Raw genomic sequence first — 17,479 nt, forward strand, 5'->3', positions numbered from 1 at the left:
ATGGATCCAAAATTAGCGTACGAATATCACCAATTTATGCAACAAGTGGGGTCTTGCAAAAACATTACAGAAGAATACCTATCTTCCTTGGGTCTCTTAGTATTCCAGTCATATCAGCAAAACAGGTTCAGTGAACCTATGCCATGGATTGGGGTCTATATCGCCTTAGCATCTCTGTTTTGCATCCTTGCAATGGTGGCTGATTTATTACATGGTTTGAAGAACAGACAACTATGGTTTCCATGTAAATGTTTCACTATGAATGCTGCTTCTCTAACTGTCATAGCTGTTGCAATGAAGCTACCCGTGGATCTAAATAATCAAATGCCAGGCTACGTTGACCAGGCTGCAAAGCTTGGAAGCATGGGCTTTATGTGCACCATTATGGCCAATTTATTACCTTCTCTAGCAACCATGGACAAAAAAGAACTCGTCTCTAACATCATAGCTGTAGGTATTCTCGTAATCACCTTCGTTGTGAATGTTTGCATTCAAATAACCACAGGACTCCTCTCCTTTCATGGAGATGAGGCTGCTGAAGCCTTTGGTCAGGTTCTTTCAGGAATTTTTCCCGCAGGGGTATATTTAACAGCTCACCGCTTCATACCAGCCATTTATGTGAGTGTGTTGCTCATGTTGCTGATAATATATGCATGTTCCTCTCTCGCAATTCTCAAGTCCAAACAGATTTTAGAATCGAAATACCAATCGGCTCATGAAACAATTTTAAAGGATCAAGAGCTGCTGCAACAACCAGGAAGATTACTAACTGTTGAGAAACTAACACAGCATGTGAGCAATTACTGGGTCATGGCAGGAACCGGAAGTCCCCAATTCATGACGGTTTGCTCTGCTACAACCTCTGCTTCTGGGGTAATATGTGCATTTACTACTGTCCTACACATTCTTATTATGATTTCAGTTACTGGATCTTTAAAGGACTTTCAGTCGGATTATAAGTGGTCAATGTTAGTTATTCTTGTAATACAGTTTATGGGAACCATACTTGGTACGATTGCTCCACTTTGTAGATGCTTTGCGGTTTTAAGCTTTAAGCTCTCTGTAAAATGGATTTGGAACCATATCAAGGTCTCTACAGTAGAGACCTACTGGACTGAGAAGTTATCTGATTGGAAACAAAATAGCATACCATTCCCATGGGGCAGCCGCAAATGCAAGATTGTCATTGAGAATGTGAAAATCCTGATTCTCAACGTCTGTATAGGATTTCAAAAGACAGTTGTGGTAACATGCAAAATGATAGCAGTGATTCCACTTCTCTTTGTGATATGTGTCTTGTCTTGTTTCCGTTGTTGGAAGTGGTTAAAAGCCATGTTTTTTAGCGCCCCAAGTATTGTGTTGGTAAAAAATCCCGAGCAACTAGATAAAGATAAAGATCTCAGCCGGTGTGTTTTGCAACTTCAAGACGACATGGAGTTTCCTGAGAGAACATTGAAAGGCATTTTAAAATCTGTGAACCGATTGATCCAAAAAGCTGAAAAACAACAACCCAACAATCTTATGAACCTTTTAAAGGAATCTAGAGGTTTTGAAGGGGTTGAAAAGTTTGACAGCCATCTTGTTCCACCTCTACTATCAAAAGAATATCTCACTTCCTGGAGCTTAACATTGGTATCTTTGACAACCATCGCCATTTCTCTCCCAAACATCCAAAACAACATTGTTGATTGCTTGTTGAGCAGTGTGAGTGAAGGTCTCGTGTATGTCACACTTGTGGAAGAAACCCTTAACACTACCAATGACCATGTAACCATTCAAAAAGCAGCTAAAACTTTATGGCTAGAAGTTGAAGTCTACCACAAATGGTTAGGAAACAAGCTAACAAAACCTGAACCTCAAGCAAATACAGTAGGTCAGATTCTTCGATGGTTGAGAGACACAGCCAAGAACATTGTCACTGACTTGGAAACAATTGATATTGGAAGCCGCAATAATAATGATAAGTCTATATGCAGGTTTATTTCTGCCAATTCAATGTATCGTATCATTGAAACAACCATGCTTTCCTACAATGATGACGTTGACCTCGTTACCCAAGAGGAACTATTTGCACAATTATTATCAATGATTGCTGACATATTGGCTGCGTGTCTCATCAACTTACCCCAAGTCATAGCTGTGAAATGCCATGCAAGTACCATTGAGAAAAGGGAGACGAGTGTCCATGTTGCAGCTCAACTTCTTGGTGAGACTATGCAAATAATCAACACCCTTAAAGATCGCCAACTTCCAAGCTTGAATCTAGATGAATTGGCATATATTGAAAAGTGGTGTGCTTATTTTACGCCTCCCTTCCCTTAGAAATCATTTATGTTCTTCAAGTAGCCAGGAAGTTCATGAAGTTTTGTCCTAACCAGGGTGTAGTTTTCCCTTTTTTCTTTAATTTACCAATTTACTCTTTTACCCTTGGTTTTTTTTTTATTTATTTTTTATTTTTTATTTTTTATTTTTTTTTGGAATAGAATTTACCAAATACCAAAAAACAAATTATCAACTTATTGTGTGTTTGTACTTTGTACTGTGCATTAATGATTTAATCCATTTTTTTATTCTTTCTAAACTCCATTTTAATAAAGCATATAAGCATATAAGCAATTCTAATAAAAAAACATAAGTTGTTTCAAGTAACGAATCCCAAACACCCCTTTAGTCCTTACGGGCCACCTGTATACATGATAATGTGCATGACTACTGTTATATACGAAAATTAGGTATGACATAGCACTAAATTATACTTTTACATTAGAAAAAGATAAGATGCGAATCTTTTATGCGCACTAACAAGTAAAATTAGACTTCCTAGAGAAGCTCAATAAATGGGAAAACATCAAACATTGGGTCATAAAGAACGGACAAAAAATAGCAGGCTCGTGAAAAACATGAATATAAAACAAGTCTTTCATCACATGTTGCAAAAGCTGACACCTACCATTATATGATTTTAACAAATAGAAAAAAATATTGTAAAATGTTAGATAAATGTTTAATTGGGACAATCATTGAGTCTATTTTTTAGTAATAAAACATCTATATTGGCCTAATATTCAAGTGTATATATATATATATATATATATATATATATATATATATATATATATATATATATATATATATATATATATATATATATATATATATATATATATTTATTTTTTGATGTTGGTTTGAGTTAAAATTTTGGTATAATTATAAAACCGGATAATGACTTAATAGGGTAATTTATTTTTCATTTTCTACGCATTTAGTAACTGAGATTTTTTTTGTCCACATTTGACCATTTAACTTGTTTTTTGTCACATCCGGTTATACTTAAAAGGATAATATAATTTTGAGTTTGTACCCATTTAGTTCTTAATGTTTTTATACATATTTAGTCTTTATGACCAAATTTTTCAGATTTTGCTCATGGCATCCTACATGGAACAATCATTAGTGTTGTGTTCTCATACATGACTCGTTCCTCACTTATATCAGTAACCTAGTTCTAAAATCAGTCAAATAATGTTGGTGTCTTAGTTTTCTCCAAGCAGAAGATGTCTTTGGCTTCGGTTTCATCTATCTCCATAGCAAACAACGAGATTCTTTGTGATTGTTTCCTCCCAACTCGAATTTGCACTTCCAAGACGAAAGAATTAAGGAAAATGCTAAAACAATTTGCAATTCCAAGACAGGAGAACACCATGACAAAAGTTTCATCTATCTCCATAGCAAACAATGAGATTCATTGTGATTGCTTCCTCCCAACTCGAATTTTCATTTCCAAGAAAAAGAATCTCGTTGTTTGCTATAGAGATAGATGGAACCGAAACCGAAGACATCTTCTACTTGGAAAAAACTAGGGTACCAACATTATTTGACCGATTCATGAATTAGTTTACTGATATAAGTAAAGGAAGAGTCATGTATGAGAAAACCTTATTAATAATTATCTTACGTAGGATGTCATGATCCAAATCTGAAGAAACCGATCGTAAGGACTAAATATGTACAAACTGAAAATTATATTATCATTTTAAGTCATTTTTCGGCTTTAACCTGGAGTAGCCGGTTATAATGACTAAACGTGGACAAAAAAACAAGTTAAATGGTCACATGTGGATAAAAAGGCTTAGTGACTAAATATGTACAAAATGAAAAATACATAAGTCATCATCCCTTCTAAAACTATAGACTGTAAATTCCTTCATTCTTATTGATCAACCAACCATTTTTATATATACATCAATATGCTATGTATAAAGAATGTACAGATTGAGATCATTGTCTTAATAAAAAATAGACCTCACATATACTAAATATCTAGGGTAAATAAGGGTCGAATCCACGGGGAGTTTGTGGTCAAACCCCGTGTTAAAATAATCAATGGAAAAACTAATACTATAATTGTCACAAATAGATTTAAGCTAAAAATTGATCAAAAAGCTAAAAACTTGGCTTTTCAAGAAATACTAAAGCAAACTACAATCAATGAGAAAAGCAAGGTACTTCTAGTTCAGTTGTTCGGATGGTTGGACTTACACGTTTTTCTTCCTTTAAATTTCAATTTAATTACCTAGACATAATTAAGGTTGATTCACATGCAACAAATAATTTTGGGCACACAATATCTTGATCCAACTAATTGTCTTGCTCACTATGTCTAATTGGATCAGGACAACTAGTGGTTTGTTGATAATGTGTCTTACGATTGCCTATTACAATGATAAGTGTATAATACTACAAGTTTGGAATAGATTATGTTGATTCAACCAATTGTATTAGTTCCTAAACTATATGAACTCAACACGATTGGTGAATTGATGATATACTATCTTAGTTGCAATATCATACAATGATAAGACCCATCTCTAATTATTGTAAATAATAATCATAATCGAAAGAACAATGCGATAACTGAAATTGACCGGAATAAAGTAATAATCAAATTGTGTTCATCCTAACATCCTACAACGTTCCTGGAAGTAACCTAGGTGGTTTAGCCTACCATAAAGTTCATAAAACACACAACTTGAATAAAAACCATAAAAGGTAATATAAAATCCATAAACAAACTAAAACTCATAAAATTAATGATGTTTGGTGATCAATATATCATAGAACAATGAAATCTTGGGGAAGAAGAAAGCAAATTTGGAATTTTATAGAGTTGATGTAGATCCATCGGTTGAACAATCTTCAAACATTGAATGATGATGAAGTTGATAATTTCTAGCCTTAGATTCGGATTGGAATGATCAAATACGTGTTTGGAGAAGGTTTGAATGTGTTTGGAAGCCTCCAAAATTGAGGTCAATCACATGGGAGAAGTCCTCCTTCGATTAGGGTTGCATCCCCTTTAAATAGGTGCTAGAAATCTTATTTTTGGGACATAATTTGCGACGCAGTCGAAGATGGCGTCTTGGACGCCAACTCCAATGCCAATTTCAACGCCATGGAGTCAAAGATGCAGTTCTGGAGTCTTAGTGTGCCACTCCAATGTTGGTCATTTTCAACTCTAATTTGTCCATTTTATTCGCATGTTCCACCAACTTTTAAGCACATATGATTACCAACACATAATAATCAGAAATATATCAAAGTAGTGTCATTTTTGGACAATCATACATCCATTCAACATATTTAATATTATTTAAAACATTCACAAAATAGACCGATCACTATACTTGTGTATCCAAGCTCTTGTACACCATATAAAGTGTTGGTACGATGTTTACAACTAATTATAATATATTAATCCTTGTTTTGAAGAGTCTTTCACCGATTTCTAGTTTTCGTCCCCCTTTTGTATTAAATAGCAATCTACATGCTATTTCATCATATTAATGTTTATGTGTAAATACTTTTATATCATGTTGTTGATAATACATGTTATAACATGCTCAAATACAAATTCCACCATAATATAGTGTCTATAACATATTTTGTATCCTCTCTCATATTTTTGTCCCGTTTGCTTCACTTTTCAAGATTCTTAAATAAAACCATTATTGTTCCATCTTTTGGGACTTCAAAACTTCTGATGGACTTTTCATATTTTTAAGTAAGTTACTTAAGTCTTACATCACTTGTCTTATTCTTCATCATACCATTATGTGGCTTCCACTTTTTTGTCTCACTTTAAGCCTAATTGAAGAATACTTTGTTATTTTTACCACTCCTTAATTAATATTCCAAACATTAAAAACTCATTCTTAAACATACATGACTTACCACTGATAAAAATATATTTAGTATATAAACCATACCTCTGCGTTTTTTCAGGTGTCCGGTCACAAATAAGCATGGCCTCATCGATATAGAAAAAGTGGGAAATCTCCAACTCATTATCTCCAATCTTAACCCACATTTTTCGAACAAGCCTCTTGAAGAGCTAAGTGAAGTCCTTCTATAGTAATGATAAAGAAAAAGAGAGAAAGCGGATCACATTGTCTTAACTCACGTTAACTCACCCTCAATCTTGAGCTCCTTATTCAGGGAGCCGTTCACCAATATAGAGGCCCTAGCCAACTGAGAGTTATAGGACAAGCCTCTTAAACAACTGCATTAAGTCTTTAAACAAATATGCATGTGTGGTTGCTTTGTACCTAGGATACGACACTCGTGTTTTCTTTTTCTAGTCATTCTACCAAGTCCACCACATGTCTTAGTGCATTGTTATCAAAGTGAAGGGCATCTGTAATGTATTCATTTGTATAAAATTGAATGGGTTACCACGTCAGTATTCCACTTTCGTACAACTTTGCCATTTAACTCCCTATAATACATTGAACTTTACAAAGTTCAATTAAACATATTTTTACAAATACATATAATTATTTTGTTAATCATTTTTAATTCAACAATTTAATGATCATTCAACTTCAAATCCGTTGTATGCCAATTTGACATCCTACTATGGTTGGATTTAATTCATTGTATGCCAAGAGGCATACCAGCTCATGCAAGCGGCCCATTCAACCATGCATTATGGATACTACGAGGGTCAATGGAACAAAAATTGCAGTTTTTTTTTTTTTTTTTTTGTCAAACAGACCTCAATATATAGCTGACTCAGTTGCATCCTACATTGTTACTAGTAATGTAGGTCAAAACAGTGTCACCTAACTTGTGCTATGAGTTTAATCAGGTCCTTTATGTCCTTTCTATCTTTGTAAATAATGGAGCAATGATATCCGTTTTCCAAAGAAAATAAGTAACAATCCAAGTTCAAATATACAAATCAGAACTATATATACATTTGACACAAATTTTGATTCTTACATAGAAACAAGATGTTAGGTAAAGTTATTCGTATTTATCATTACAGAAAAGTCACACTGTTGATTCCACATCACTTTCGTGTGCATGTATTTCTGAAGATCTATGTAAGACGCACCTCCATATCTTCATCTTATCTTTCATACGCCATTTTTCACGAACAAGACAAATAATGGACACCAAAAGGGCTGATACCATCGACACACCACTGATAAGAAAGAGACCCCGAAGCCCATAAAGATTCAAGAGCTTCGGTGTAGGGGAAGAAAAATCCTTTGAGATCAATGCAGATTCACGTTTCAACCATTTATCCTCTAATGCTTTCAGTGTCCCATCTTCACACATTTTGGCTATCTGAGTCGACATCTCTCTGGCCAAAGGTGAACCTTTCTGGAACGCCTGCAAACATAGAGGTAAATGAGATATGGAAACGGAATCAAAGGTATGGAAAATTAAAGCTTAAAGGATTAGAGAACACTTACAAAGCCGAAGCCATTGGTGGTGGGTGCTGTTGCAATCAAGGAGAAATCAGCACCCGAATACATTGCAAGAAATGTTTTCATGTAAAGGATCTCAGCAACAATGGCATCAAATCTTCCAGTTGTTAATGCTTTAGCATAATCCTCAGGTGCATATAGTTTCTCTGACCAGGCCTCAACAACATTCAATTTATTATACACAACTCCTACAGGCGAAAGACCCTGGAAGCCGATAGACATCTCCTTCATTCCAATCTGTTGTACAGTTAAAAGTGAACTCAAAGTTGCAGTGTAACTTGACGTGAGCACAAGCACTATGAACACCCAAACAGTAACCACGAATCTTGATAGATTACTTTGCAGCTTCTCCCCTGCAGTTTTCAATTCCCAACAGATCTAAGATATAGATTTTACGGGTGCTCAAAAAGATCAAATCTTTAAGTAAATTGAGATTAGAGTGTAAAGAGCTGGAGAGCTTACTGTGAGCATAAACGAGGGTTGAAAAGGCAAACCAGAGGGTTGTTCCCAGTTGCTGTGGTGCTGAACCTTGAAATTCTTCATTTGTACGATGTTCGATAAACCAAATCACAAGCCCTAAAAAGATAAAGAAAAAAGCAGTTGTGATCCAAAGATTTGCGCTGAGAGGATCTAAGAAAATCCACATGCTGTCCTTGGCGTTTCGGGATATTATGCCAACTCCAAGATCAGTGAAGGGCAATGTGAAGTCGACATAGAGAGATCTATTTGCTGTGATCGTAAAATCACCGATAGCAGCATCAAATTCCTGATACAACCCCACATCTCATGCATTAGCTAAAAGTCAGATTCATGCAGTTCTGTGCAAAATATATACCTTAAGATAGATTTTTTGGATCACATCATTGTAAGTAATTCCGTCCTTAGAAGAGAATGGAACAACCTCAACACCAACTCCATAGTCTAAGGAGTTAAACGCTGCATTGAAGACATCCCCACAGAACCCACTCACAACCGATAGATTTGTTCTTGGATCAACACTTATTTGTGCTATATTCTGGAATCTGCTGGACCCTGGAAACAGAATTCTCAGTTTCTTATTGCCATTTGTTTGTAGCATCCTGCGCTTTGGATTAAGGGTTGTGGTCCCACCCGGCCACATGATACTTTCCAGGCCTTGATTGGAAGAGGAATTCAGTTTTTCAATTTCTTTCACAAACTCACCAGTATCCATCATCCAGAACCCTATGCTCCGATCACCCTTGCCAATCACATTTACAACTTCCATGGGTTTAGAGATGCTTCTCCCATTCATAAACTTGAATTCACCACCTAAACCATGGAACTTGAATCTTAACATCTCATCCAAAAGTGATGTAGTTTGTACCCTCTCAACAGCCATGGCTAGTGCGTAAACTGCATCATATGCCCATATACCATTGGAATCTACCTCCATAAATGGGTCCAAAGCATCATGTTCCTTTCTCCATTTCAATAAAAAGTTGTGAAGCTCCTTTGATGATGGAAAATATGATCTGAAACCCACAGCCCCCTGCATTGATTCGATTGCTTCAGCATCCATGGAACCCAACAAGTCCATAGTCTTACTTGTTACAATCCACATGTATCCTTCACCCATCATTCCCAGCTCTTTTGCCATGGAGAAAAGATTGGATGCTAGAGAAGGTGGTGTATGCACTATAAACACCGTGTCTTGCATAGTTTGAAGCTTATGAAGCTCTTCCCGGACTTGTTGGTTGCTGTCAGATGTTGAAATTAGGCTAGTATACGTAACGTGTATGTTTTTCTCTTGAAACTCTCTAGCCATATAAGTAGCCATTTCTCTCCCATTTGCAGTGTCCTCGCAGATAACAATCACATTCTTTGCTTTAAACAATTCAACCATGGCAGCAATGCCTTTGAACTGACTGGTTTCATCCTGTGCAATTCCAAGAAGATTAGGATTCCTATTTGAAAAGGGAGTTGTTGACAAGGAAAGAATGGGTATGTTAGCTTTGTCTCCCAAAACCTCCAAGAATCTTGCTTGGGCTGTTGACTCTGGCCCTATTATCGCTTGCACTTGAGTGTTCTCCAAAAGATCCAGAGCTGAATGTCCATGAACACACTATATTAGCATTTAGTATTCAAAATCAAAGTTTATGATAATTAAGCAAAAACCGAGTAAAAAGAAAAAAGCAGCACCAGCAGACACGGCATGTAGTGGTTCTCCTTTGGTATCGCTGGTCATAAAAACTATTCTTGTTTTGCAGTCAGGATTGGCTGCGTAAAAGTCAGAGATAGCCATGGTAATGCAATGATAAATGACCTTCCCTGCCCCTGATTCCATGTCAAGAATCACTCCCACCTGTATGTCCTTGTAAGATGGATCTTCATGTGCTGTTAAAAGGCTTTGAAAGCTAAGCAACAGCAGTATCAGAAGTGGAAATAACCTGCAATTTGCCATTACAACATAAGTTTTAAGTTTCCTGCAGCTCTTGGAGGATGACCCAGTAACAGTTTTAGAAGGTGATCATAAAGAAAGAAAAGTGACTCCTGTCAAAACAAGAACATAAACAAATAGGAGTATATAGGATTTCATGACAGCTCATTAGTTGACATTTAATTCTAAGTTACGCCGCCATGAAAATGTTGACATTGATTATGTTAAAACCCTGGTCAGTGTTCTTTGGTCTAGAACATTGAATAGGATCAAAAGTCAACTAATTTGGTCAGACCTATCAGCATCATGATGCGAACCTGCAAATTAGATGGTCAATATCTGGTTGAAATAATATTATATATAATTAAAAATTAGATTACTAAAAATAATGATCAATTTTGTCATCATTCAATGCCTGGAGAAATTTTCTTAATAGAAGCCCATCAATTACAATATTACTTTTAGACACCTTTTTTGCAGCAAGAGAAATGGACTAAGAAAGGGAGTCACACAACTTTAAAAACTCAATACACAACAGATCTTAATAGACATACTCCGGAAACAAATCATCCCAAAAATATGTATCTACACATAATCTCTTTCAGGCATTTCATCGAACAGTGGCTATGCGTCTCTTAGCACAAAAAAAAGATTAAATTGTCTGTCAGACAACCATGTAGCCATGCCAAGACCCATCAGATGGGCAGGCAACGATCATCTACCGATGACATGGCCGGGGCCATGAGAAATTCTGTTAATCACGCTCTGGTTACATGGTCGTGGTTCACCAACCGATCATCTATAGAACAGATCCTGTTCAAATAAGGTCGTGTTCTTTCTCCTCTCCCAAGATTATATATAGTCGATTACCTCGCCACTTTGCGCCGATGTGGGATAGAGCTTTTTATTCTGGTGTCCTCGAAATGGTAAGAAAATTGAGTTAGAAGTTCGGTGATTCAAATAAAGTAATTAAATTTAGAGGCACCCTAATTTTATTTATTTATTTATTTACTTACCTTTTACCCTCTATACGACAGTTCGTTTGTTGAGGTTACCCCTACTAATTAAATTAAGACCATCGATAAATGCATTTTGTTTTTGCTAGTTAAAAAAGGTATCATTATTTGTTTGTAGTATGATTTTAGTTAAGAAAATCGTTTTACCAACCTCAATTTATTTTTAGGTTAATGACTTACAAAGACAACATAGTTAAGATTTTGTTAATATTTAGTTATTTTTTAGATCAAACATATTACCATAAACTTGTTCACGTTACATTCTTGTAGCAGTTGGTATTTTAGTAGGTTTATGATATCTAAGTCTGTTCACTATTTGGATAATTATCCAATTAGACAATTTAGATTAAACTATTTGGTTCGTATATTCGGAATTTTAGATTAATTTTCAACAAAACCGAATTATTATTTTGGATTGGTTTTGTTTTATAAAATAAGAACCAAATAGTCCAAAAAATCGAACAACAATTTATTATTTATTTTTAATATATATCTTTAATTCTTTATTAGTTTACCAAATTATTTTTTCAAATAGTTCAAAAAGTTTCACTTAATATAAAACTTTAATATTGTTCTAAAAATAATTTATTTTTGATTCTTCTGTAAAGTTGTCTAATATTCTAATTATATGTGTTTTTAAAATGTTTCGACTTTTGAACCGAATTATAAAAACCGATCCAACCGAGTTGTAATTTGGTTGGATCATAACATATTTGAATTCAGTTTGGATTATTCAGATCTATGTTTTGAAAATCAAAATCAATTTGGATTCACTTGATTGGATCGGATTGAACCGATCCATCTAAACGAACACCCTTACCAGCAGCCGACATGTAACGCCCCGTCTCTGGTATGTTGCTTCCGTGGCATTTATTTAGAAGTTTTCAAGAGGGACTCGGTGAGTCTATAGCCCGACTCGTCGAGTAGGGGCGGGATTTCGAGCACGTGTTAGTCGGCGACTCGGCGAGTCCATATTCGAGACTCGGCGAGTCTGCCTGCCAGGAAGAAACCCTAAATCCCCGGGTTGCTCACTATTTAAGCAATGTTATGAGCCCCAAACTCGCCTCCTTCACCCTCAGAGAGCTGTGAGAAACCCTAATCCATCCCTTGATTGATTTAAGTGTTTTTGTGTGGATTCTTGAAGGCTTGAAGAAGAAGAAGAAGAAGAAAGGAACAAAGAGAAGAGGTGTAGAGCAAAGATCCAAGGGCAAAATCAGAGTTCATTGAGGTATTTCTCGGATTCCTTATGTTTTATGCTTTAGACCTCCATTAGAACACTTATAGGGCTAGTTTGATGTATTTTCCAAACCTTATAGTTGTATGGATGCCTTAATAGGTCGAGATACCCCTAGATCTGTTCATTTAGGAGTTGTAGAGCCCGGATCTATTGCCTTTTTGAAGATGCTTTGCATGAGAACCTTAGATCTAGCCTTTATTATGCTTTTTGAGCCTTATTATCTTCATGGATGCTTATGGGCACGTAAAGATAGAATCTTTACGTGCTAATCGAACTAAGGAAGCCCAGATCTACAAGTTTTAGACGCTGGATTCAAGCAGAATCGAGTTTAGAGTAGCTGCATGGATGTGACTCGGCGAGTCGGAAGAACGACTCGACGAGTCAAGTCGCGAGTCCCGATTTTTCCCCTTTTTGAGTGATGTCGAGTGGGAGCCTGTGAGTAGTAGAGTGGACTCAGTGAGTTGGAGGGCAGACTCAGTGATGGAGGGACTCGATGAGTTGTTCATACAACTCGGCGAGTCCAAGACAATCTTCTTAGCTCAAGAACAACTCGTCGAGTTGTTCATATGACTCGGCGAGTCGGATGCAGATTGTATGAGTTCTTGAATCGAGAGGGTACTCGTCGAGTCGATGCCATACTCGACGAGTAGCCACGAGTAGGGTTGAGAAGTGAGACTAGAGACTCGGTGAGTTGGCGGCCCAACTCGGTGAGTCAGGTCAACTGTGGGTTGACTTTGACCGGGAGAGTTGACTTTGACCAAGGGTAAAAGAGTCATTTTACCCCAGTGCAGTGATTAGCATTTGATTGAGTGTGTTTATGGATTTGTAGCCGGGGAGATACCGGAGCAGCAACAATTAGCTTCCAGAGCCATACACACAGCAGCCAGTTCACGAGGTGAGTTTCCTTCCAATAGGAACGGGTCTACGGCCACAATGCCGGCCCGTTTAGTTAGTAGTAGTTCCGGACTTCAGTCTGAAGCAGTAGTTCAGTATGTTTGATGTCTATGTGATTCAAGCATGTTTGTGTGTTATATGTTCCGGACTTCAGTCCGATGCAGTATGCAGTTATATGTGTTAGTTGATATGTGTTATGCTATGCTATGATCAGTCAGTTCCGGACTTCGGTCCGATGCAGGGGACAAGGTCCCAGTCAGTTCCGGACTTCGGTCCGATGCAGTGGGCAAGGCCCAGTATGTGCTTTATATGTATTGTATGGTATGTGGTAGTTGGGGGGAGCTCACTAAGCTTCTTGCTTACAGTTTCGGTTTTGGTTTCAGGTACTTCCGCAAGTAAAGGGAAGAGCTCGGGATGATGGCATCGCACACACCACAGCTTCAGTTTTTGTCCCGGGAGTTGATTCAGTTTCTTGATATGTTTGGATACATTTGTGATACAGTATTTTATCATGGTTTTTGAAACACGCAGCGTATGGTTTTGTTATGTGATACTTGGTTTCATGGTTTTGTTATAATAAAAATTGAAATTTTTGGGTCGTATTTTTGGGTCGTTTCACGACAACTTTCATTGTTTTCTCCGAAAAGTCTTCGACCAATATGATTTTTCCGATTAGTTCATAGCATGTCAGAACACACATACTTTTCATTGAGTTTGTTCTTCAACACACACTTGTGAAAAAATCCATACACACAAACGCTTACTTATGAACTGAAACTGTAAGCACGAAGCTTAGTGAGCTCCCCCAAACTACCACATACCTTACAATTCATATAAATCACATGCTGGGCCTTGCCCACTGCATCGGACCGATGTCCGGAAACTGCATCGGACCGAAGTCCAGAACTAACTGGGACCTTGTCCCCTGCATCAGACCAAAATACGGAACTAGCTCTATCGGATCGAAGCCCGGAACTGACTGCATCGGACAGAAGTCCGGAACTAACTGATCAAAGCATAACATAAACACATATCAACTAACAATACACATGTCATCTAGCATACACATATACTGCATACTACATCAGGCCGTAGTCCGGAACACATAACACATAAATCATGTCTGAGTCACGAAGGCATCAAACACACTATCTACTGCATCGGACCGAAGTCCGGAAACTACTGCTAGCTAATCGGGTCGGCATTGTGGCCATAGACCCGTTCCTACTGGAAGGAAACTCACCTCGTAGTCTAGCTGCTGAAAGAACTGCTCCGGAATCTGTTTGCTGCGGCTCCGGTTTCACCCCGGCTACAATTTCCATAAGTACCCTCAATCAAATACTGATAATCATACTGAGGGTAAAATGACTATTTTACCCCTGGTCAAAGTCAACCTATTGGTCAAAGTTAACATACAGTTGACCTGACTCGTCGAGTTAGGTCACCAACTCGTCGAGTCCTTACCCTCACTTTCTTGCTTCTGCTCGCTACTACTCGTCGAGTTTGGCATAGACTCGATGAGTTCCTCTTCTATACTAACACTCAGTCAATTTGCATCCGACTCACCGAGTTGTATGAACAAATCGTCGAGTCCTCCTTCAACACATGAACACTCTGACTGTGACTCGCCGAGTTGTATGAACAACTCGTCGAGTCTATTCTTGAGGCATGAAGATTGCCTTGGACTCGTCGAGTCTGGGCATTGACTCGCTGAGTCCCTTCATGAATGAGTCCGACCTCCGACTCACTGAGTCCACCTAAAGATCACCGGTTCCATTCGGCATGACACATAAAAGGGGAAGAAATCGGGGACTCGCGACTCGACTCGCCGAGTCTGAAGAACAACTCGTCGAGTCGGTTGCATGCAACACTACTCCGATGATTCTGCTCAAAACCGATGCATGCAACTTACAGATCTGGGTTCCTAAAGCTTTATTAGCATGTAAAGTTTCCAACTTTACGTGTAGATATGCATCAATACGGGTTTAAAGGCTCAAAATGCACTAAAAGGATAGATCTAGGGTGCTCATGCGAAAAGGGTTCCATAAAGGCAGAAGATCTGAGCTTCTGGAGCTCAAACATAGATAGATCTGAAGGCTACTAGACAACACATGCTTTCAATGTTACTACCAAGCCAAAAATGACAAAAACAAGCCAAATGAGAGATCTAATCGAGGAATGACAAAGGTTTGAGCTTGATACCTCAAAGAAGACTGTGATACCACCACAAACTCGGATCTAACTGCTTCTCCCTTGATTCCTCCTCTGCTCTCCTCTTCCTTTATTCCACAAATGGACCACAACTTCACCAAGTGAGAAAAACACACCAAAATGATAAGGGTGGCTAGGGTTTTCGTGTGAGGCTCTTCTGTGGGTGAGGGAGGCTACTGAATGCCCAAAAGGTCGTTTAAATAGGATACAAACCCGGGGATTTAGGGTTTCATTCAGACTGATGGACTCGCCGAGTCGCCAACTTAAACGTGCTCGAAATCCCGTCTCTACTCGACGAGTGGGGCTACTGACTCGTCGAGTTACTCTTGAAACTTGAATAAATAATAATATTAAATTACATACCAGAATCGGGGCGTTACAGACCAAACATGCCTAGGAACCATAAAGTCTCAAACTTTATCACTTGGGACGTCCATAAAGCTCTTAACTCAAGGTCTTAATCCATTAAGACCCACTTACATCATACATGAGATAACCAAAGCCATTGGGACCTCATTTTTCTTGCTCAAGACCTCTCCTAAGGTCTGAAAGGACAGTTAATCTTGACCAACTCACATCATGCATCATTTTGGGGTTTGTGGGACAAGAAATGATGTCAAAACCTCATAACACCAAGATCCACACAAAATAAATGTCAAGCAAGAGACTTTATACCTCAAAAGGGCTCCAGAAGATGATTCCTTCCCAGATCTACGAGCTCCAGCCACCCAACTCCTTCCTTGACAACTTCCTCTTTTCCTCTTCCAAGCTTAAACCACCAAGATGAGCTTTCCAAGGCCAAGATCTCTAGAAATGGAGGTTGGAACGTTCTAAGGTTTCTTCTGAGGTTAGGGAGGCTGATATGGGGGCTAGGGTTGAAGCCATAATGTTCTATATATAGTAACTCACCCTCAAATTAGGGTTTAAAGACTCTGGACATACGTTGGGCGTACGCGCCACAGACCCGCGTTCATTTACCCGATTACGCTGGGCGCACCCATGCGTGTCCCATTCTCATGCATGGCCTTCCTCATCAACTTTTCCCATTAAGGGCTATAAATGTCAATATCTTCAAAATGTCATAACTCCTATATTCTAAGCCCATTCCGACGAACTTTATATCCACACGAAGGTGGCAAGAAGCCCTATGCTTCTATCAACATACACCGGTCTGAAACCTTCTCGAATAAAACCCATTGCCCATAAAAGACCAAAACGCCCTTACTCTTGATCCCGGAGATCCATGAATGATTACTCTTAGAATGGGGCGTTACACTTCTCAGCCATTCGAACTTCGGTCTCGCACCCTATAAATAGGGGGGTTGCGAGACTTGTCGGCTAGAATTAGAAATTTGCCAGTTTTCACCCCTAAACTTATATTTTGACTATTTTGACTTCCCCCGAAACACCGGTATCATTTCCAAAACCCGAAACACATCCCGAAGTGCCCGAAGACCCGAAATTTTTTATCTTTTCGGTTTTGAAGCTCCAACTTCGCAGAACCCGATTTTTCATTAAAGCCCTCGATTTTATCAAAAACGATCATTTTAAGAAACGAAGTGCTGCCCGATTATCATAAAATCAAGTGAGTGTATAGTCACTTTCATCTTACACATAGATATGAAGTATTTTATATAAATACGTGCTATGTGTATATATATTGATTGTTTATTTGAGATGGTTGTTGAATGAATGTTTATAGAAGTTTTAAAATGATTTAAACTATATATATATATATATATATATATATATATATATATATATATATATTATCTACAAATATGTTGGGTATAACATGGGTAGATGAAATAGTTGGTGTGTGATAAATTGATGAGAGGCCTCGATGTTGTTGTTGTTCCAGTCATCTAGCGGAGTATGGATGACGACTGTAACAGCTCAAATTTTCAAATAAATTTTTCGTTAAAAATAAAACATCATTATTCGACAA

The 17,479-nt window shown here is 37.8% G+C and overlaps 2 protein-coding genes and 1 pseudogene across 5 annotated transcripts; 1 reads left to right on the top strand and 2 right to left on the bottom strand.

Annotated features, from left to right (window-relative positions):
- On the top strand, positions 1–2,322 carry LOC111903923 (uncharacterized). The gene has a single exon (XM_023899689.1). The coding sequence runs from the start codon at positions 1–3 to the stop codon at positions 2,320–2,322; it is 2,322 nt and encodes a 773-aa protein (XP_023755457.1).
- Positions 2,323–7,210: 4,888 nt separating this feature from the next.
- Positions 7,211–11,143, bottom strand: LOC111903950 (glutamate receptor 1.2). Of its 4 annotated transcripts, none has more exons than XM_023899725.3 (6): positions 10,728–11,143; positions 9,936–10,183; positions 8,611–9,839; positions 8,238–8,541; positions 7,761–8,128; positions 7,211–7,677 (listed from the first exon to the last, which is right to left on the bottom strand). In XM_023899725.3, exons 2-6 carry the CDS (start codon positions 10,078–10,080, stop codon positions 7,333–7,335), a joined length of 2,391 nt encoding a protein of 796 aa, XP_023755493.1. In that variant the 5' UTR covers positions 10,081–10,183; positions 10,728–11,143; the 3' UTR covers positions 7,211–7,332. The 4 variants fall into 4 exon arrangements, with proteins under 4 accessions (XP_023755493.1, XP_023755492.1, XP_042754080.1 ...); XM_023899724.3 differs by having other exon boundaries at positions 8,611–9,672; positions 9,763–9,839; positions 9,936–11,143; XM_042898146.2 differs by having other exon boundaries at positions 11,044–11,137.
- On the bottom strand, positions 10,832–11,004 carry LOC111903972 (small nucleolar RNA U3; annotated as a pseudogene).
- Positions 11,144–17,479: the final 6,336 nt, after the last annotated feature.

This window comes from Lactuca sativa, chromosome 9, assembly GCF_002870075.4.
Source record: "Lactuca sativa cultivar Salinas chromosome 9, Lsat_Salinas_v11, whole genome shotgun sequence".
Taxonomy (NCBI): domain Eukaryota; kingdom Viridiplantae; phylum Streptophyta; class Magnoliopsida; order Asterales; family Asteraceae; genus Lactuca; species Lactuca sativa.